This window comes from Ambystoma mexicanum, chromosome 1q (assembly GCF_040938575.1).
Source record: "Ambystoma mexicanum isolate Mex_15411 chromosome 1q, UKY_AmexF1_1, whole genome shotgun sequence".
Classification (NCBI taxonomy): Eukaryota; Metazoa; Chordata; class Amphibia; order Caudata; family Ambystomatidae; genus Ambystoma; species Ambystoma mexicanum.
The window spans coordinates 815866626-815889599 of NC_090922.1; the positions used below are offsets into that span (position 1 = coordinate 815866626).

The 22974-nt window shown below is 43.2% G+C and overlaps 1 protein-coding gene across 4 annotated transcripts in view; it reads left to right on the top strand.

The window, feature by feature from the left end:
* The window catches only part of LOC138537078 (2-5A-dependent ribonuclease-like), a 402978-nt gene that overhangs the window by 223358 nt on the left and 156646 nt on the right, over positions 1-22974 (top strand). For all 4 annotated transcript variants that reach the window (XM_069641426.1, XM_069641425.1, XM_069641424.1 and 1 more), the window contains exon 5: positions 15672-15801. In XM_069641426.1, coding sequence (XP_069497527.1) covers positions 15672-15801 — 130 coding nt within the window. The remainder of the gene's footprint in view (positions 1-15671; positions 15802-22974) is intronic.

Below are 22974 nucleotides of genomic sequence, written 5' to 3' on the forward strand. Positions count from 1 at the left end.
CAGTGGTTAATGCAGCAACACCTACAACTGTCATACCTGGATAGTGGGAAAACTCCTGAAATGAGGGCACAGTAGTAAATGCAAAAACACCTAGATTTGAGATGCCTAAAATGGGGGCACAGTAGTAAATGCAACAACACCTAGAATTCAAACACCTAAAATGGGGGCACATTGGTTAATGCAGCAACACCCAGAATTGTGATACCTGGATAGTGGGAAAACACCTAAAATGGGGGCCACAGTGGTGAATGTCCCTTCGCTCGCTCCACTTACCGGTTCAGTTGATGCTGGTTGAAGGCTGCAGGCTCCCCAGGCTAACACGGGCCAACACAGTCTGGGGCTGCTTCAACTGGAGCTGTCCTTTGCTTTGGGTCCATAGCTGAGGGGCTGCCCTGTGAGGCTGGACTAAATGGGTCCTCTCAGCCAGTTAGGGGTGGTGGGAGGGATGGGAGGCGGGCAGAATGGAAAGCAACAGGGAAATTAATGGTTGCACGGGGAAGGTGCAGAAGTGCTCTCTGAGGATTTGTTCACTTTAAAATTACAAATGTCAAAGTAATTCAAAGAACTGCTGAAGAAGGAAAGTGAGGCCTTGCTCCTAAAATATGCCATCAAACATGTCTCTCAGCTCTGGGTAAACAGAGGCATTTACTCTATTGTCTGGTTCCAAATTAAGACAAAACAAAAAGACCATTGTTAGACCTGAGGCCAGCAAAAAAGTATGTAAAAACTCAAAAGCTCAGAATGACATTCCTCTACTCAAAAGAGGTTATACATGTCTGCACTAGACATGAAAGTTGCATACTTTCATATTTCAGTTTTCCCCAGTCACAGAAGATTCCCATGGCTCAAGGTACAGGCACAACACTACCAATTCAAGGAGCTACCTTTCCCGCATGCCCGCCTAATCATGCATACAATACAGCTGTAGCACTCACGCCAGTGGTCTCAAGTAGCTGACGATTGCCACAATCTAGTGATTATAACAAAAGAAATGTAAGTGATATGCATTGGTGGATGAAATCAAACTTCTTAAAGAGAAGGCCATTCAGGCAACAGCCAGAACAAATAGTACTAAGTACAGATGCATCACTGCTGGGATAGGAGCTCACTGTCAGGAACTTCCAGCCCAGGGAGCATGGTCAAAGAAGAGGGAAAAAACACATAAATGTGTTAGAGCTTGTAGGCATCAGGATGGCACTATTATCCTCCCTAAGAAGATGGCACTATTATCCTCCCGAACATGAATAACCAACAACAATGTGTTGAACAACACTGACAATATCACCGCAATGTCAAGCATAAAGAAGAAGGGGGAATACTCTGTTTAGTAGTATCCCTTCTAATGTAGGACATACGAAATGGTGCATCAGGGGAGGGATTTACAGGCAGGGGCAGCATGTTCCCGGGTTGCACAACTGTCTGGCAAACAACGTAGCCAGAGTGCTTCAACAAAGTCGCAAGTGGGAAATCAACACAAACACACTCACACAAATGAAAACAAAATGGGAACATCACATGGTGAATCTTTTTGCAAACCTCTCAGAGCGTGAAATGCTCCAATTTTCATTCAAGTACCCAGAGAAAGGGCCACTAGGGAAAACACTATGGATGAACTTCCGGGTCATCTGCTTATGCTTTTTCTCAAAACACTTCTCCACCAAGTGGTCCACAAAGTACTACACCAACAAATTACTCTAATATGTATGACCCTAATTTGGACATAACAAACATGGTACCCCCATGTCTTGAGGATGGCAACTCAGCCACCAATCAAGATCCAGGTCAAACATAACTTACTGACACAAGAACTCTGACATTTGACACATCATGCCCCCAGACATTGAACTTTGCAGCATGGCTCCTGAAATCATAGACTTTGGCTATATGAAAATCCCAGAAACATACATGGAGATTCTAAGGGAAGCTATGCAACCCACCACTGGGCACTGTGTCTTCAACAAGTGGAAAGGATCTGTGATTTTGTGTGGGGAAAAAGGAGTTAACCCCATTAATCGCACAACTACAGATATGGTAATGTATCTAGTACATATATACAACATGACAACAAAAAATATCCTGGTGGAGGGTACCAGTGATTAAAGTATTCATGGAGGGTATTAAACAAATCCATCCGCCACCTCCAGGGTGAGACCTTAATACAGTTCCACAAAGGACCATGCATCCAGCATCTACAAGACATCTCACATATACAGTGGACAAGGGGTAATTTGTTGTCATGGATAGATCATGTTTTATTATGAGAGACTTAATGACCTTCTGTAACAATCATGTAATTTCTTTAAAGGGGTAAAGTGATCATGCCGCACGAGTATTTCAGTGGGAAAACGCTTGTTTGACTTTTCTGCATAGCACACAGGAACCACATTTGGCTTTCATAACTCCAGAAAATGCGAGTAGATAGACTACCAACTTGATTAAAAAAATGTATTGATTTACTTACTAATTGAATTTGGGTTTACTTATTAATTCAATTTGGGTATCTGATGATTCAGATTTACTATTTGTGGCTATACAAAATTGATACCTCAATTATTATCACTCGTTGGTAACAAATTAGCATTAGTAATGACATGTTCGCCCAAGCCAATAAAGATAAGGGACTCCCTATGAGAAAGCTGGCACAGTTTTATGGTTCAGGCTCTTGAGGTTTTTAGATCCAAAAGGAAAAGGATACAACAGCCCTATAAAAACTTGACAAACCGCGTGAAAGCTGAGCTTTATCATGTCGATAGTCAGATTATGCAAAAAGCATTATGCATTAAGAACACCGTTCGATTTTGGGACTTAACAAATAAGGGTCAGCATAAATCTAAGTCCCACATGTACGTGATATCTGAAAGTATGTGGGCTGAATATCTTTCTATAATTTGTAGGCGGCATGAATTCCACTTGCTTGATTATATTTGTGGTAGCAATTGTAATTTATATTGGGCTGAAGATTTTGCTAGCTGAAAGGTTCATGACATAATCCTGAAAATCAACCTCTCCAGGGACTCAGGCCAAGACAAATTAGCTCCAATTACATTAAAGTATGATCCTATTTTATAGTCTCATCTATTGCATGAGTTGTTTTTGGAAATAACTCAAACAAGTATTGCCACTGACTTCACATGAAGCATATATCATACATATCTACATAAATGGTGACAGAATGGCTCCTGTGAATTATCGGCCAATCGCGTCCTTGACGACTTTGCAAAGTTTTCGCCTCCTTCATGTTAGAGGTATTGGACATCTGGGTCAAGAAATTGAAACTGCTATCGAAATGTCAAGTGGACTTTCGTAAGGACATCGGAACGACCCTAAATGGCATGTTATTGAGCCGTTTAAAAGTACAGGCAGGGCACTCTGGAGCACTTCCAATTTACATTGCAAGTTTAGACCTAACAAGTGCATTTGTTAGGGTAAACTTTGGTGGAAATTACGTTCATAGGGCCTTTCAGAGAAAGCAATAGGTCTTATGATACTATTACATTCAAATACAAAGACCAGGGTACATTTATCTGCGGAAGGGCATTTGACTCACTCAACCAAAACTTCCCTAGAACTGAGACAGGGTTGTATTCTTGCCCCAATACTTTTCAACTTGTACCTCTCCGACATTGACACACTTTGGGCCAAGACAAAGAGCCCTGTCTGTGTTAGGGGGATGTATCATTATTCTGCTTCATTCCCTCTCCTAGTGGGACTCCCAGCGCTTTTTGCTGGACTTCTGGACCTTTTTCTTTTAATCCTGAATGAGTGGAGCCTTTTTCCACACATTCATTCTTATGGGCTCTGTCTTTTGCAACTCTATTCTTTGTATTCTACCTGTTCTATGGAGTCTGTCTGCTCCACACCTCTGAAAGGCATCTGTGTTTTACTACTGGAGCACACAGCTCATTGTGGGCAGTGTTGCTGGGGACCATTCCTCCTTTAAGACTCTTTTTTCCCATATCCTTAAGTTAACTAAAGTTCTTAGTGTATCTCCAAAAACTCTACAGTCTGAGAGATTGGCACACACCACCTTCAGTGGAGTGTTAAAGGGATACTTAGTATCCCCCTTCTCTCTGCTCCTGTGACTTTTTAGTCACATAGACAATCAACTAGTTATGGCTGGTGGCAGTGGACGTGTTCTACCAACTATTGTGTATTTTTTATACCGCAGGCTATGTCCATAGCCTCGGTAGTGCACAGTAGGAGCACCCAAGTACCAACTTGGGGCCTCCCTTCTTTTTTTGCCATTAGCAAGATTGTTCTTTGTTAGCCCTTCTTCAACCATTCTGAGAGGGGAGGTCTGTGTGTGTGTTTTGCCTTTGGCGGGAACCAGTAGGTATCCCTGCCTAGGCTCCAGAGTGTTTGGGCAGGCAGGAAGTGAGGGAGGAGTCTTCCACCCCCCCTGTCCTTTGTCTTCCAGAGTGCCCAAATAGGACCAGCTTCCATAGGGGGTCTGGCTGTCCTGATTGGACAGCCAAATGCCGCTTTCTGTAAAATGCTGATAGAGATTGCAGAGGAGTGTGTGCTGGAACTGTATAAATGGTGAGGCTTCTGGAGTGTAAAGCAAGTCGACTACTGGAAACAGAGGTAACCAAAAAAGAAGATGACCAGAGATGCCTGCAGACCCTTTGCAAGACCGTGAAGTGACCACTGCAGTCCTGATCCTGTATTCTATGTGACAGAGGTGCGCCGAAGAGGATGACTCCTTCCCTTAGGCTGGTCGGAACAACCAGTGTCAAGACGAACTTTGAAACAAACCATCTCCCGAGTTCCTAGTTGGTTTCCAGAGATGGAGAACCCCAATAGCAGGAGACCTGCTGCCCATTTCGAGTGCATCGTCGTAGAAAGGCTGAATCTGTCCAAATCAGTGCTGAGCCTATAAGGACACTCGAGAGATCTGATCCAGTTTACCCAGACCAGAGTGTGGAACTGCATGAAGTGAAGAAGATTGACTGGGTAATCCGTGCCCTTTGTTGGTGCTGTGGAAAAGGCACCAAAACCGCAGAGTAAACCAAGAAGTTGCTGAAAGTCGTGCCACAGGTCCCACCCACGAGACTGCTGCTGGAAGACACCATCCATTGTCCTGCCTTTCATTACCAGACCAAGGAATCCGGAGGTCAGGTCCAGAGCTGCCACATCGCGGAGGAGCCAACACAAACACTTTCTTCAACCTCAAGGTACTGTGTGGAAAAAGGTATTGCTACCTAATTATGAGAAGTCGCTACAGAGTGTTGGAGTGCACCTAGAGGTTTCCAGGGCAACCTCCTCTTACCTCTAACCCTAGCTGCTGATTGTCTCCCCTTTACAAGTCTGTTTTTAGGTCTCCTTTGTTAGTCGCTAACTTGCTGCTTAAATAACTTTAGACACTAGAAGAAATCTGCAGGAACTCTTCAGTATTCACTACTTGCCAAGACTTCAAGCCCTCTCTAAACTGCCTTTAGCTAGGGTTGCGTTTTTGGACGTAAAAGACTTGGCATGCAAAGAAACAATCTCTAGAACTTTGAGCTAAGCTCATGTTGCACTAACCACTTATTTTCCTCCCTTTAAGTGACTTTTCTATATGTGTTTGCAGAGTAAATGCATTACAGTATAACCTGTTGAAAACCGCATGAGTGCGCAATTACCGATGATACGATAACCTTGTCTTGTCCCTTTCTAATGTTGCTACAATTGTAACCGCCAACAAGCACAAAAGTTAAAGTGCCCTTTGAGGTGTGTTATCTAGTCTTCCTAAGTGTTCTACCATTACCGTCTGACATATTTAAAGTGATTCTTGTGTAAATATAATAAATATATAGCTTTTATATAAATATACGTGTAAGTGCTTCTTTGCTGTGCCTATTAACTAAGATTCAGAGTACTTACCTACAGCTCACATCTTCCTCTTAAGATAAGCCTGACTGCTCTGCCACTCTACCAAGGTCCTGAGCTAGTGCAGACTGATACTAGGAGTTTGGGATCTACAAACCACCGGGATAGCTTACTAAAGTCTTACTGCCAGTAGGACTCTAGGAAAGCTCCCCTAACAGTCAGTGAGATGGGGCAAGTTGGATTTGCATTGGTTGGCATACGCCTTACTCCCCTACGGCTGCAAAAGCAGCTCACCACATTTTTCATGCACGCTTTGGAAAACAACTTGGTTGAAAATGGGGCAAAGATTTTAATCTTGTCAAATAAAAGATCTTTGAGGTGTACGTCTTAGGTAGTCAGTGAAAAAAAATTGGAATCAGTAAAATGCTTACAATACCTGGGAATCCACAATGCATCAAAATCCCACTTTAGCAGGTACAAAAATTATACAGGCCTGAGTGTTCCCATTGATAGCCCAACTAAAAAGAGTGCATGAGGCCTATTGTAAATTTTCAATAATTCCATTGAGGACATTTCTTTCTGTGAAAACGTAGTCCTGTCTTTACTTTATGGCAGTAAGACTTCTCTTTATAATCTAGAGCCTTTCTTGAACTCCATCAAAGGTACTATTTGGAAAAGAGTCTTGGCCTTGCCCCTTTGTGTTCCAATTCTATCATAAGACACAAACTAGGTCTCACTTCACTCAAGTCATTAGCACTGTGAAGGAAGTTAGGTCTTTTGGCAAAAATGCTGGACCCTAAGCCTATGTCTCTTTTTGTTGATATTAATAGTAATTTGAACCAAGGGAATAAGATGCCATCGCCCCCAGTTGAAAGATTTGTTAGAAAGTATTGGCTGGTGGAAATGACTGGTGTACAACTGCTGATGTAATACATTCTTATTCCCTTTATACAGAATATGCAAAATTCACTGGCAGAAGAGGCGTCCTATCAAAATATTTGGTACTTTTTGCTTGGTCCAAAATTGAAATATTTATATATTTTTTTAATGTCATTTTTTACCGGCTTTAGAATGTGAGGGTCCTAGGAGGGGCATCCTAAGCACACTCAGAACTTGTCGATGGTTTGGTGACCCTGCAAAATGGAAACCCTAAAGCATCTAATTATGTATTGCTCTTATTTTAATGATGAACGGATTATGCACTTCAGTGACTGCACATATAAGAATTATGACGATGCTGGTGAAAGTCTGTGGCACAGCATTTAAGTGGATAACAGTTTTCATTGATTTAAAATGTATAGGTTTAAAAAATATATATTTGGTAACATATTTTGGATATGACTTTCTCTTATAATGACTTGAATTTGGATCAGATTTTAAATTGTACATAATGTGATACATTTAGTTCTGATGGTTATGAATGTATTTTTATGAATTCTGCAAGGTTTTCCTGTATAAACCAACACATAAAAATAGAAAATAGCAGTTACATCTATTAGAAGACTAAGTGAATTACAGCCACTTTCTGTCAGATGCCCCTTTTTACCGATTCATAAGCACAAAGTTGTCTTAAGAAGACATCCCTGATTTTCACACAAATATGTTTCAAAATGTCATGTGAATCAATCCATTGAATTATATTGCTTTTTCCCTAATTCCACAGAGTAGAGGGGAACAAGGCTTACACACACTAGTTGTACGTAAAATGGTGATATTCTACCTCAACAAAACTAAACAAATATGAAAAACAAGCCAATTCTTGTTTCATTCACAGTGGGCCTAAAGAGAGAGCCGGTAATTAAGGCCACTATTTCAAAATCAATTGTTAGAGTCACAGGTGGGTCAAGCAATTCTAAAACATTTATTTCCATCTGTTTCTGCTGCTCACTCACTACCTGATTCAGGTACTGATTGCTAATCTACGATTAGCATGTGATTCTAAGCAGACTTGCAAACACTAGAAGACAAATATTACTTGCACAGTAATGTCTTTCTGGTGCCTGTATCTGCTTAGAATCACATGAGCCTGCGCAATCTCCCAGCAAGGGAGCAGTGGATGAGTAGGGAAACGCAACATACACTGAGTTAAAAACACTAAAAACATGTGTATTTGTATATGTATTTTATTGAGTCTTATATAGCATTTTTGTCCAAAGCACTGTACAACATTAAAAACAACGGTACAAAAATAATGGAATATAAAGTAATTCAAATATCACATCAGAGAGCAAACAATCATGGACAGTGAAGTAGGTGGTTTTTCAAAGAGACCAGAATGAGGTAATAGACTGTGATAGATCGAAGAGATAGAGGAAGGATGTTCCAGTGGAGAGGAGCAAGAAGCTGGAAAGAATGAAAGCTAGACTGAGCACAGGGTAGACAGGGAACAGTCAACTTAAAAAGACAGGAAGAGCGAAGAGAGCGAGAAGGAGTATAAAAGGACAGCAGAACAGCAAGATAGTCTGGAGCTAGTCCATAAATAGATTTAAAGACAAGACAGAGATAATGAAATTTAAGTTGGTAATTAAATGGTAGCCATCCAAGAGATGCAAGCAATGCTGAAATTGAATTACGGTAGGAGAGAAGACAAAGTACGCGAATAGAAGAATGGTAAATGGATTTCAAAGGAGCAATGCATGAAGAAGGAAGACCAAAGAGTGTAACAGAACAATAGAAAAGTCAAGAAAAAATAAGAGAAGAAATAAGCAGCTTAGTCACATGAAATGTGAGAGAAGAATGAACTTTGCGAATATTATACAAATGAAAACGACAAGAATGGGATGTAAGAGAAATATGATGGGTAAAAGAAAGATTAGAGTCGAAATAAAGACCTAGATTACGAGCAGTGGGAGAAATAGAAAGAGTTTATGGTGGAAAGGAGATAGACGGCGGTGAAGAAAGTGTGTTAACAGGGACGAATAAAACCTCAGTCTTCCCAGCATTCAGAGTAAGGAAGTACAATGCCATCCAAGATTTAATGACTGAGAGACAAGAGGTAAGAGTGTGGTGAATTTCAGGCGTGAAAGAAGAAAAGGATAGAAAAAGTTGTGTGTCAGCGGCATAAAAGTGGAGAGAGATTCCAAAGGAAGAAATCAGAGGAGCAAGTAAAGAAGTATAGAGTGAAAATAGAAACGGACTGTAACGCTCACCTGACTCCCACGGAGGCGCTGGCCTGGTTCACGCTGCTGTGACCTCTTCTAAGGTGATGCGCAGGGTTCGGAAGACGGACTGGACCGGGCCCCCAAATCTGGTTTGTCTGGCTCGCAGAAGTATCCTTCTTAGGGTCTGGAAGGACGAGCTCTCCATCCTGCTTCTGATGCAGGGGCGCGTTGGTATCCAGTTACTTCACTGGATTTTCGGATTGGTGAGAACCAAACTTGCTTGGCTTCCAGGTAAGTTTTTTGATAAGAGGTTCCCCTTGTGTCCATGCATTAATGCACTAATGCTAGTGTCTTTTTCCCCATAGGGTCCGGGGTACGGAATGCCGGGGAACAGGCACCGACCCGAGATGAGAGGTGAAATCCTTGTAGAAATCAGGTAAGTCTTTAATGAGCGTTTTTTGGTAATGTCTTTTCATTCGCTCATTAACGCTGATGTCTCTTTTTCCCCTTAGGGGCCGGGGTCCGGAAATGCCAGGATGCGGCGCGGTCCCGAAATGAAGAGAGAATGAATCAACATGTAAGTCTTAACATGGAGATTTAGCTTTCCTTATTTCCTTCTCTCTCTCACCTTTTGTTCTGGTCTTTTTCTCCCTAGGCGCTGGGGCGTGACTGCGAATCCGGATGATCGCTGCTGAACATGGAGGCGCCCTGTAAAGGTGAGTGGAATGCGGCACTGCAGCGATCGACGCAATGAGCTTTTCAATAAAAGTCTTCCTTTTCAGGATTGTCGGCGAGATGTCTCCGGGATGCGGATTTAGCAGGTAAGGACTTTTCCTTCTTCTGTTCTCTTCTTCTCTTCCTTTGCAGGTGATCCAGGATGCTGGCAGGCGTGGCAGAAGTCAGGATGCAGGAGCAGACACGGTGAGCGTCCAGCTGCTAGATGCAGAACAACGCGAAGCACGTGTGGCTGTTCGGGTGGGGTTTAAATAGCCTTGGAAGAAGTTCCAGGTATGTATCCTTCCTCCAATCAGGTATGTATCCTTCCACGACCACGCCCGGATGGTAAATTAGTCCCACAGGTAAAGTAGTTCCTTTCAGGCCTCAAGGAGGCCGGGATCCTGCAGCATGGTCTGCATCAGGTAAGTGCACCCAAGCACTTCCATAATGAGCCTGGCGCCTATGGCGCCAGGACTGATGTCTTTTATGAGCCTGGCGCCATGGGCGCCAGGACACTGTCCAAAGGGCCCCTATATGGGGTTGCTGGGTCCTTCCTTGGGGACTGGATGTCCGCTTTTGGGGACGCAGGGCTTGAACTGGCTCCCCAGGAGCGGGCATCATGACAGCACTCCCCCCCAAGGCCCCTCCCAAGGTTGTTCCCTCCGGGGATTTTGGTTTGTCTGGGAAGAGTCGGTGGAATTTCCTGACTAATCGAGGTGCATGCACATGGTCGCTGGGTTCCCACGACCTCTCCTGAGGTCCGTACCCCTTCCAATCAATTAGGTAGAACAGTTTTGACCTAAACATTTTTGAGTCTAAAATGTTCTTCACTTCGAATTCGGGCTCCCTATCTATTAGAATAGGTTCTGGAGGTTTGAGTAGTCGGGTTCCGGGTACCACTGGTTTCAGAAGTGACACATGAAAAACAGGGTGAATTCGCATACTAGCTGGTAAATCAAGTTTAACAGCCACTGGGTTAATTATTGCCGTAATAGAATAAGGTCCCAGATATTTTGGGTTAAAAGTTCGAGGCCCTTTGAGTGGTAAATGTCTGGTAGCTAACCACACTTGATCCCCAATCTGATAAGGAGGTGCTTCACTCCGATGTAGATCAGCATTCTCCTTGTATTTTCTCTTGGCTTGTTGTAAATGCGTAGTTGCCTCTTTGAAGGCTTGGGTAATTGTAGAATGCAGATGTTCTACTGCAGGCATTCCGAGGTTCTGAGGTAAGTCAAGGTTTGAGGTTCGAGGGTGATGCCCAAACAAAGTATAAAAAGGACTGTGGCCAGTTCCAGAGTGTACTGAATTATTATATGCGTATTCGGCTATCCAAAGAATGTCTTTCCAGTTGCTTTCAGATTGCTGTAACTTACACCGTAAGTATTGCTCAAGGGTCTGATTTGTCCTCTCGGTCTGACCATCGGTCTGAGGGTGGTGACTGGTCGATAATCTTACGTCGATCTGCGCCATTTGACAACATTTGCGCCAGAAGTGGGAAATGAATTGGCTTCCCCGGTCAGAGATTAGTACAGATGGGAATCCATGTAGCCGAACAATATTTTCGAGGAATTCTTTGGCTAGGACAGAAGCTGAAGGTAAACCTTTCAAAGGAATAAAGTGGGCCATTTTGGAAAACAAATCCACAATTACCAGAATAGTATTGTACCCCGAACAAGGAGGCAGGTCCGTAATAAAATCCATTGATAGGGTGTGCCAGGGTGCTGGCGGTATGTCTAGAGGCTGGTCTTTTCTTTTGACTTTTATTTTGGGCGCAAACACCACAGGACATCACAAAAGATTTAACATCTTTTCGCCAAGAGGGCCACCAAAATTGTCGTTTCACCTTTTCCTCTGTCTTGGCAATACCGGGGTGTCCCTCTATTAATGCATCATGATAACCGGAAATAACTAGTTCGTGTAATTCCTTATGTGGCAGGAATAAGCGTCCTTGGAAATAAGGTAAACCATTATCTATTGCTAAAGTCTGATCCCTTTTGTATCCAATCCTATAAGGTTGTAGGGTCCAGGAGTTGTTTCACTCTGGCTTGAATGTCTTCAAGCGTCTGTAACGAAGTCATGCCTAGAATCCTCTGTTCGGGAATTATTGGTACTGGTTCTGAGTTTGTATCAGATTCTCCCATTCCAATTCGGGATAAGGCGTCTGCTTTGCCATTCTTGCAGCCAGGTCGATAGGTAATCACGAAATTAAATTCAGCGAAAAACAAAGCCCATCGGAGCTGCCGTGATGACTGAGTCTTGGCGGTTTTCAAATACTGTAAATTCCGGTGATCAGTGATCACTGTGATGGTATGTCAAGTGCCAAGCAGATAATGCCGCAAGGCTTTAAAAGCGGACTTAATGGCTAACAGTTCTTTGTCCGTGATTGCATAATTAACCTCGGGTGGCGAGAATTTTCTGGACCAAAATGCTACGGGATGCAGTTGGTTGGTTTCGGGATCTCTTTGGGACAGGACAGCTCCCATGGCAAGGCTGGATGCGTCAGTCTCGACGACATAAGGGAGATCTGGACGCGGGTGTTTCAATATAGGTGCGGAGGTAAACTTAGCTTTTAAATCCTGAAAGGCCTGCTCGGCTTCTTCAGACCATTCAAAACGTTTATTTTTCCTCAAGAGTGCAGTAATGGGTTGTACCACGCGTGAAAATTCCGGGATAAACCTGCGATAGAAATTGGCAAAGCCGAGCATGCTTTGAACCCCTTTTACAGAGCTAGGTGATGGCCATTTGAGGATGGCATCCACTTTTCTTGAGTCCATTCGGACTCCTTTGGGTGTCAGGATGAAACCTAGAAACTCGACTTCTGTGGTATGGAAAACAAATTTCTCCAATTTAGTAAATAGTTTGTGTTGGCGCAGTTTTTCAAGTACTGCCCTGACGTGTTTTCTGTGATCAGATTCCGAAGAGGAGTACACCAGAATGTCATCGATATATACGACAACACAAACATCGATGAGTTCACGAAGGACATCATTCATGAAGTATTGGAAGGCAGCCAGCGCGTTACACAATCCGAAAGGCATCACCTGGTACTCGAATAATCCGTATTTAGTACGGAAGGCAGTTTTCCATTTGTCGCCTTCTTTAACTTGTACCCGATGATAAGCCCCCCGGAGATCTAACTTGGTGTGTATGCAAGCGTCCTTCACCTGGTCAAGGAGTTCAGGGATCAGAGGCAGAGGATAACGGTTTTTAACCGTTATCTGGTTCAATGCGCGGTAATCGATACAAGTTCTAAGGTCGCCTTCTTTTTTGGGCACGAAGACCAAAGCCGAGGATGCCGGGGACTTTGACGTGCGAATAAAACCATTAGCTAGGTATTGATCCAAAGATTGTCTCAAATGCAGATTCTCAGGTTCGGTAAGGGCATAAATCCTGCTACAAGGGGGTTGTGCACCGGGCACCAGATCGATTTGGCAATCGTACGATCTGTGAGGAGGTAACGTGTTGGCCTGTTCCTTTTGGAAGACGTCCTGAAAGTCTTGGTATTCCGGAGGTAGTTGCATGGAGGCAGAGGTTACAGATGCTAGATTAATCTTCAGGTTTTCTGGGTAGCAGGTTTGTGTACAATCCGGGAAGGTTATTCTCTTAGCTCGCCAATCAATTCGAGGATTATGTGTCTCTAACCAAGGGATTCCAAGAATAACCTGAAACTGTGGAGCCTTGATTACATCAAACACAACACCCTCCCGATGGCCGTCGGGACCAATAAGAGTCACCTCAGTAGTGGAATGTGTTACCGGTCCAGAGGCAATTTCAGTTCTATCGACTGTGGTGATGACATCTTTGCTGGTTTTAGGACGGAGAGGGAGGTTAATCCTAGAGACCAATTCAGGATCCACATAGTTTCCAATAGCCCCACTATCGATGTATGCCTTTATTGCATGCAACCGCTTAGGCTGTTCTGGATCTACGAGAACCATTGGCACAATGAAATGCGAGGTCTGAGAGTTAGTTTTCAAGCTCGGCAAGCGGACCCCTTCACTTGTCGGGCGGAGTCGTTTCCTGAAACAGAGTCTTCATGGTTTTTATCAGCGGCTCCTACCGCCTTTCGGGCGGTTTTTGCCGGGCAATCTCGTAGAAAGTGTCCAGAATTCCCACAATAAAGACATAATTTTAACTGCCGCCTCCTTTCACGTTCCTTTTGAGTTAAGGGTCCTTTAACCCCTCCAATTTGCATAGACTCAGAGACATCAACTCCCTTGGGATTAGCATGGGTCTTGACCAACACCCTGGACCGATCTGCTTTTCTGTTTTGAAGTCTGTGATCCAATTGGACCACTAAGTCTATATACTCTGTGCATTCTTGGGGCGGATTTACAACTTGGGCCAAGACATCTTTAAGTTCTCCGCGTAGGCCTTGATAAAACAACGTGACTCTTTTATCCTCTGGCCATCCGGTTTCCACAATTAGTCTATTAAAGGTTGCAATATAGGATAGGAGGTCCTGATTGCCCTGTCGCAGGGATAGAAGTTCGTCATCCAGAGCCTGCCCCTGAGAGTGTCGAGCAAATAACCTTTCCATGCTTGCTTGAAACCTTTGAAAATCACGGAGAATCGGGTCATCTTGAGTAACCAGTGGAACTGACCAATCGGCAGCGCAGCCGCTGAGATATGACAATACAAAGGCTACCTTGGTCTGATCATTAGGGAAGGCCCCAGGTCTGCATAGGAAGTGCAAACGACACTGATTCATGAATACGGCGAATCGTTTGGGGTCCCCAGCAAAGCGTTCGGGTGGGGCCAGCGGCATGTTTCCAGGTAGATTAATCTGCACAGGGTTACTGGAAACCACAGGAGCGGGGTTCCCTCCGGAACCGGGTAGAGGAGTTTGCCCAGCTTGACCTTGCAAAAGCTGTCTGGCCAGGTCATCAGTTCTTTCCTTTGATATTATTAATTCCCATTGTACTTCGGCCCGTAATTCCCCCAGTAATTGGGCCAACTGATCAGTCTCAGAACTTTCCATAGCGCCTGGATGGGAATTTGTAGGAAGGCTTCGCGTTCTGTAACGCTCACCTGACTCCCACGGAGGCGCTGGCCTGGTTCGCGCTGCTGTGACCTCTTCTAAGGTGATGCGCAGGGTTCGGAAGACGGACTGGACCGGGCCCCCAAATCTGGTTTGTCTGGCTCGCATATTGGTGAAAAACATGGGTTTGTGCAAAGTACTACTTTGTGTTTGTGTAAGGAAACAAAAGACACTGACATTTGTAATGTTTGTAATTCACTTACCTTCCTTCTAGATGTGAACACTAGAAGAACAGCTGCTTTGTAAGTGAGATCCCCTAATGAGGCTATGTTCATAGGCCCAAAAGTACTCCCATGAGTCTTTGTAACACAGTGTTTAAATCCCACCGTGGAGGTGGATGTGCCACAGGAGGGTGTACTTCTTTGACTCCTTAAATGAAGTCTTTAACCACTGGTACTCTCCACAAGGGTACCTTCTGTTGTGATGTACAATAAGAAGCTAGTGAGTAAGTTGTGTACTAGACCTTAGTCTACTGGGTTAAGTAGGTAAGTTACAATGTGTAAAATAAGGAAGAGAGATGGAGTGGGATTGCCCCGAATAGTTACTAGTAATCTTCATTGAACTAAGTCTCCATCTTCCTCATCACAGTATTGAATGACCCTATTGTGCAATGCAGTCTGTATTTTTGTTTCAACAGGGCATACATGTCAGAGGTCAAATATATTTGTCATATGGACAAGGGGATGTGTTTAGAATGTGATTATAATTAGGTTTCTGGTGTGGTTGTCTGTGTCCTGGCGGTATCTCACCCACATAAACTGTGCCATGGAAGATCAGTGTAGCAAAGATTGCTGGTAAGTAATCAAATAATTTTTGCATGAACTTTAACTTTTATGAAAGCAATGCATTTTATGTCGAAAATACACATTTTGATCTGATTTACCACATTTGTTGCATTTTTGCCAATGAACAACAAATCTTAAATGAGCCTTCAGTGGACCTCTTTTGACATCCTTCATTAAAGCAAGTAAAATGGAATTCCCTTCTCATTTTGCCCCTTGCAGCCAACTTAGGTTTCTCCAAGATGTTGGAAATATCCCTGATGTCAAGAAATCAAATAAATGTACTCTTGTTCATGCACTGAACAGGACTGATGCAATTAAAGGCAAAGCGTTTGGCAGCTGGACCTCAAAGGTAATATGTTTATTTTACGAAGAGTGACTGTCCCAGATTCAAAGTCTGACATTATAGCTGCTTCTAAAATCAGTAACAAATATGAACCAGTTCTGTCTAACACTGCTCATGGCAGTGATTTCTTGAGAGCTCATGCGTGTGGGACTGCATCGGAAAATATGTATTCATAGCAGCACACATTACCTCCCCGTCCCTATTAATCGTCCTTATCCTTACTTTTCATGTTACCTGAACACCGGAACAGAAATCCTTAGAACTATTTTGTCTTCTTTCTTGGGTGAGAATAAGGTGTAGATCATCTCAGAAGGCTGGCTGGTGAGGTTCGTAGTTAGTATCCGGATTCAACCAACAATCTCTGAAAAGTCAATTTTGCTTGCTTGGCTCTGGTCTGGTCCTTGTAGTGATCCACGTAGATATTTGTTCTGGTATCCTATGGATCACAGATCCCATGCAAGCAATAATGGTCTTGTATGCGCCTTTCCAAACTGTGCTAGGCTTGCTCTGGTGTCACGCAGGATATCATTCTAGCTGCGTACTAACTTGCCCAGGTTCCTGAGATTAGACTCTCTGTCAAAGCATCACATGATATGCTGCTGATTGTGCAAAGAGATGGAGTTGCTTACTGCTGTTCATGTACCAGGTCTGGCAATCTCCACTCAAAGTGCAACCACACTGACAGTCTTTATTGTCCATAGATTGAACTTGCGTTTTGGATCTGAGAGGTATGGTGGCTTGCACATTTAAAGCATGCTCAGTATGTTGTTTTCCTGAGTAGTGCAGGCTCTCCAAAGATCAGTGCTTTCACCATGTTAGCCCTCTGCTCTTGTTACGACTAACTTGCAAAATGTCAATAAACAGAAATTAAAGTTAACACCATGTGCAGCTTACTGGCTAGGAATAGTACCTGAAAATGAAAGCACATCAGAGGTGACTCCTGCGAATCCTCCTCCGGTTCTGCCTACCCTACAAAGCATCATCAAAGATCTGGGACACTTAAGTGAGGTTCTTCTTCAGTCTATAAAGACAGGGTTTGTGCGACAAGTAAGGAAACCTATAGCATGTGACGATTCCTATGATATCGTTCCTTCTCCCCGAGGGGGAGACCCTTTCCATGAGGCCAGGGAGGTGAGCATGCTACCCGATAGTCCCCCTGGGGTGATACTCCACAGGTGGATCTCATGGGGAGGGATTTTCCCTCTGGCATACAGGGAGGACATCATGGGATAACGTGGAATTAAGACACCCTCACTCACCTTCTTTTCTTTCCTCTGCTACATATGTTCTCCCATGTATCTATGTTATAGCAGTAGTACCACCAGAAATGGGACGAGGAATATTAGGGCTGACTCCACTGAACCATTTCCTAAAATAACTGAGATGAAGAAGAGCAAGACTTACTCCATTGAATCATCACCTCAAAGTACTGAGAGGAAGGGCGCACATTCACGAAGGGTTTCATCAAGGGCTGATATGGCTGGATACTCTCGTGGTTGCTGCTTTACATTGTGGACCAGAACGAACAATTTAGATTCTCCAACTGCGACTATCATGTGATAAACACGGTATCCGCCCCCTCCTCCCAGAAGCCCATATCATCTCGAGTGCTTGCACATTAACGAAGGGCTTCATCAATGGGCTGATACGGCTGATAAGGCTGGAGGGCGTAGAGGCGGGGGAGGCTAATGATTAAGCATTGGCAAGTTTTTCTTTTAATGAATTCTTTTGTTCTAAGGTGTAATTTTTTATGCATGTGCCTCGCTTTGTAAGTTTGCCACCTTTAAATCTATTCTGTACTTGTGTATGAACTTGCATAGAATTGTAGAAATTGAATTAAGTGCGTGTACGGCTCACCCGCGGCAGCATACACTCTGGTGCATGGTGAAACTGTACACAGTAGTAACCGCAATGCCTTCTCCAAAGAAAATAGCGGAGGCTATGGTGAGAGCGCATAAAAACGCCTAAACGAGCGGCAAATTCAATCAGTTTAACCCGCAATTCTAAAATGTCCATTCGAGCTAAAAGCTCATCACTAACGTCGGACATAATGAATTATTTCTCAGACCAAGCAAACACTGATAAAGAGAGCGAGCGCAGGGTGGATAAAATAACACTAGAGCCGGCCAAGAATGCACACAATGATTTGTGTACTCCGTCTGACTCGCTATTACTAGCTTTCACGGAAACTGATCTTTTGGTGATATACGCCCAGTTACCGCAAATTCAACAGCAATGTGAAATCTCTGTGCAACCCCCTCAGAATCAAGTTCAAATTAAAGCACTGGTGCACGGGGCCAAACAAGATTTACATCCAACCGTAGTGTTGGGAGGGGAAATAACGAGGGGTGGTGGCTTGGATATGGTTGCAGAAACCTCTCTAATTACGTTAGATGAGGGGGCGTCTACGGTGTGTTGAGCAAACACTTCTGATGAAAGACAAATCATGGCGCCACCTGAGCACCTATATCAATCACCTGTAATGTTTTCCCAGTCAGCGGAGGAGTGCTCAGCTCTCTCAATTTCGTATATACAGCCAACACTGAGAAACCGGAAGGACGCGGGACACCAGAATCATATTCCCTTAACAGCTAGCTATGTCTTTCTCATTTGCTGAGATATCCTTACAGGCAATGAACACCGCACCATTTTCTATAGCCAAGTTATATGAAACTTTAGATGCCAGATTGATTGATCATAATTTCTTGTTAAAGGAACTACTTGAAACAAAATCTGTGATGGTGCGTACGTTGGAAATAGCAACTATGACAAAGCCGCTGATAGACACTCACTCTGTGCTCCATCTTGTGAAACCACCGCCCAATAGCGTAATTGACAAACAAATTAGTCCAAACACCAAAGTGAGTAAAACCCCATTTATAAAAAAAAAACAAGCAAGATTAATAACCAAATTGTCTTATTCCACTGACGAGATCGTCAGGAAGGATGGTCCGGACGAATACATAAGTGTCATGGAAACTGCGAATTCATCTCCAGAATCAAGGAAAAAACGAAGCTATGGAGACCATCCAAGACAATCGAGGCTCTAAACACAATCGAGGCTCTAAACCTAAACCTTGTTTTCTGCCCAGGATAAGACGAAGCCAGTACCAACCAAGGCAATGAAAAATATAAAAACTAAGGATATAAAAAACTTTGGATGTATGAACTAAGTCTAATCCATGACACTTTATTCAGTCACTGAGGCTAACGAGGCAGAAATCGAAGGAAGCATGTTTCGCAATGTTAAAAAAATATGCTACGATAAATAAAGCCAATCTGGCATTGGGTGTGAATCAAACTAAAGGGGCAATCATGGAGACACCGAAGAAATTAGATTTAGCCTACCCCCCATTGGACAATCTCATGAAAGAGGTGGAAAAATGGGGGGGGAGCGTGAGTTTACAGATTAAAAAATCAGTGCACCAGGAATCAGTTCTTCCTTCGATTCCTCTGACAAAGAAAGCCTCAGGGAATTTGAAAAAACATTTTTCTACTCTAGAAGATAGAAGGGAGGAAATTCAAAGATTGATTAAGCAATTTGTATCTCGCCCCCAGTTTATACAAGAGTGTGTTGAGATAACAAATAGCGTTAACTCAGATGACCCTTTTACGATGAACGACGTAAACCAGTAGGGCCGACAATACTGAAACAACAATCCTTCACCACTCCACAGAACAACGAAAAGATAACTAACGCTAATAGAGGAGGTCCAAAAAACAACAGGGTTGGCAAATGTGATGAACAAATGCTCTTCAGCTTCATTCTGCATTGTCGGGGGGTGGGGGGTTTCCCTGTATATGATCTGAACAGGATTTCTGTACTAAACATCATGAATGAGGTAGCCACCCTAGAGGACATAACAACTGGCGACTTTGCTCAAGTGGAATTTCTGCATCAGTATGATTCCTCTGTGGTAAAATTATGGATGTCGTCAAGGGTGATCAGAAATATCATCTGGCAAGCTAGACATGACATTTATCAGTTGGGCTTTTTGATTATAAATCCTTCTGAGCCCCCCTTACCGAATAATGCAGTTCCATTAGCTATACAAGCACAAACCTTTAAAAAAACGTGGATGAACGCCCCTTTGACAATCTCATGTCCGGTTAACAACCAAACCAACAGTAGAAATGTCAATGTGATCAAAGAGCCGTCATTAGTTATGTCAGGGGTATTGACCCACGTTTGAGTCATTAAGCTGCAACATTTGGTGCTGTGGGCTTAGGAAATCCAAGATGGCGGAAAAGCCCACAATTGCGCCAGAATCCAGGAGAACCGCGCAGTTTTGCGCACACCAAAATGGTCGCCTAACCTGACACCCGCCAGTGCGAGCGTGATGGAAGCACCATGGGTAAAAGGTGGTGCCATAGGAAAAACACAGATGCCATGTTAAGCAAGGATCATATACTAGCAAGTAAAATCCTTTCTTTTGGAAAGTATTAATTCAATCAATAAGATCCCAAAAAATAGGTGCAGTACCGGCATTGGACACAAACCGGCACTAGCGGTCTAAACTCTGACAGGAGTTGCAAAAGGATCCTGAGCCAGCTGGAAACTTCAAAGCCTTTTGGTTAATTAAAATTCTTAAACACCTGCTGTTCCCAGAAGACAGGCTGATTCAATTAACAGTCCAAGAGGCTGGGAAACCTTCTCACCTCAGAACTCCACCCAAGAAGGCAGGATATCACATGGCCCTGTTGATTGAGAGGGAGGAGTTTCTCCTCCAGCCCGCTGGACACAACACAATAGTCTTTCAATTGAATGGGATATGCTGATTTGGGTGTGGACTGTAAACAGAGCTCTGCATGGAAGAAGAGACATGTGATCCCTGACTCACCCAGTTCCTAGGAGCGGGTCAGACACTTTTTGTGAATTGAATTGAAGGCAAATATATGTTTTATAAAAACACTGATAACTAATTGTAACCAGATGACAGGAATGTACAATTTGGAGATCCTTAAAATGGAATATGTACCTACAATTTGAGTCTAAACTCAATTTCGTACGAAGTTCTGGGACCAAACCCTACAATTTATTCATGTTGCAGACACTGGGTTTAAGCTAGAGACATGGAAATTTAATGGAATATGTGTAGAGAGACAGGGTACCTCTGTGTAAATTTGGGTAAAAGTCCAATATTGGAAAACCAACCAAAAAGCACAAAATGTTGTCATTTCTTAATCCAAGCTCTTAGAAACATCAGAGTTGGAACAGAGACTTACATATGTGATATATGATGTGTGTATGATGTGTGTATGTCATTTCAACAAATTGTGTATCTGGGAAATATGTATTTGGATCAGAAATAGATTTGTGTGCAATTTGACAAGGGGAGGATCCTCTGACCATAAACCTACCTCATCACTCTGACTCACAACTCAATTCCCCCAATCAAGGGAGAGAGGAGAACTGGGCCAATGATAAGTTGAGAGGGGCAGGCTTAGTTATGCCTACGCACACACCCATTTTCTAAAGACATAAAAGGAACACCAAAACCCACGTAGGGACATTCACTTTCCACTTTCTTGCGGGACACTTTGCCGGGAGACTCCAGACTTCAAATCCATCAATCTCCAGAGACCAGAACTTTGAAACCAGACTCCAGAACTTGTAGCAGAGAGGCCTGAATCCACAAGCTGAATCCTTTTTCAGCAGGCCTCAAAATCATTTGCAAATTATTCAAACAGCCGGGCTGAGCTGTCGGATTCTGGCCTAGAACCCTGTGCCAGAAATACCCAGAAAGCAGAGCTGTATCCAGAACCGCAGACCGGACCCAGACCAGATCGCTGGGAGCAGAACCAGAGATCCAGACCAGACCAGAACCAGAGATCCAGAACCAGAGAACCAGTACCAGAAACCGCCCAGAAGTCCAGTCCAACCTGTTGACCAGATCCGTGACGAGGCCCATTCCTTCCAAAATTAGGAGTGAGTACCCAGCTAGAACTGTGCAGAACCCATCTCTTAGCTTAAGATAATCTGATTCAAAACATTTGAACCTGTCCAGAACTGCATTATAGGAATCGTGTGCCCCTTCTCCGATTTTCAACCTGTAAAAGTGTCATTTTGCCATTTTGAATCATTGTTTCATTTCTGAAAAACTACCTTCACGAAATCGTTCGTATCTCTTGAACCGTTTGTGCTAGGAGCGTGTTTCAACTTTCATTTTAAAGCTGAGATTCTAAGCTTTCCAACAAGCTCTTGCTACTGCTGCGATTTGCGATTTGGCTCAAATTTCTTCACTTGTCAAAATAGCAGCTTCTTGCTTTCCTTTGCTGAAATTCGTTTGCAACCTGACAACCTGACAATCATTCATAGAGCATTGCTAAAGTGATCCTGAACTAATTTAAAGTAGCTATCACCCACCCTGAATCTCTTATAGGGAATTAAAATAATTTTTAGCATCTTTTTCCCTTCTTTGCACACCACATTTAAAGTACTTTGCCTGCGTTTAAAATCATCCCTGTTTCTCTAAGCTTGCTGGGGGGGAATTGGAACTTTGTATTGCATTTTTGTTGGTATTCTTGAAGACTGTGTGCTCTCCTTCCATTTTGTTATATTGCATAAAGGGGGGGAGTGAATTGTCAAAAGGAAAAGTGATCACATTATCTCTTGTTGAAATCATATCAAATTATTTCTGTGTTGCATTCTGTCCCACCTTGCATTTCCTTGAACCATATAAAGCATTCTCTGCTACCTTAGTCCTCTATTCTTATTCATAAGTAACCAAGAACTGTGCTACTGTAGGATTACCTATTGCTGATTACTGCTCATATTCACAAGTGTGCTATCAATTATCAATTTATTTATAAAAGTGTGATATATATCTATTGTTTAATTTTTCAAATAAACCTTTTTAATTTGCAAAACAAACCTTCTTCTTGGCTCAGTGGGGTCAGGGGGATTCTAAGAGAGGGGTGTTATACAAGGGTTCATCATCCAGATTATAACTTGTCATAAAAATATATAAATAAGGGCTTCCCTTGAGCAATCCCAGACAAGGCACTGACTTAGTGGGAATGCTTGATTGGAGTCATTAACAGTTAGAATGCAATAACCACTCAAGTACTCCTCCGATAAAACTCGCAAACTGGCGTCTTGGAACACAAGGGGCCATAGCACTTAACAGCTTCATCCACAAAACTCTTATCGGACTATGACTTGTTAATGTTGCAGGA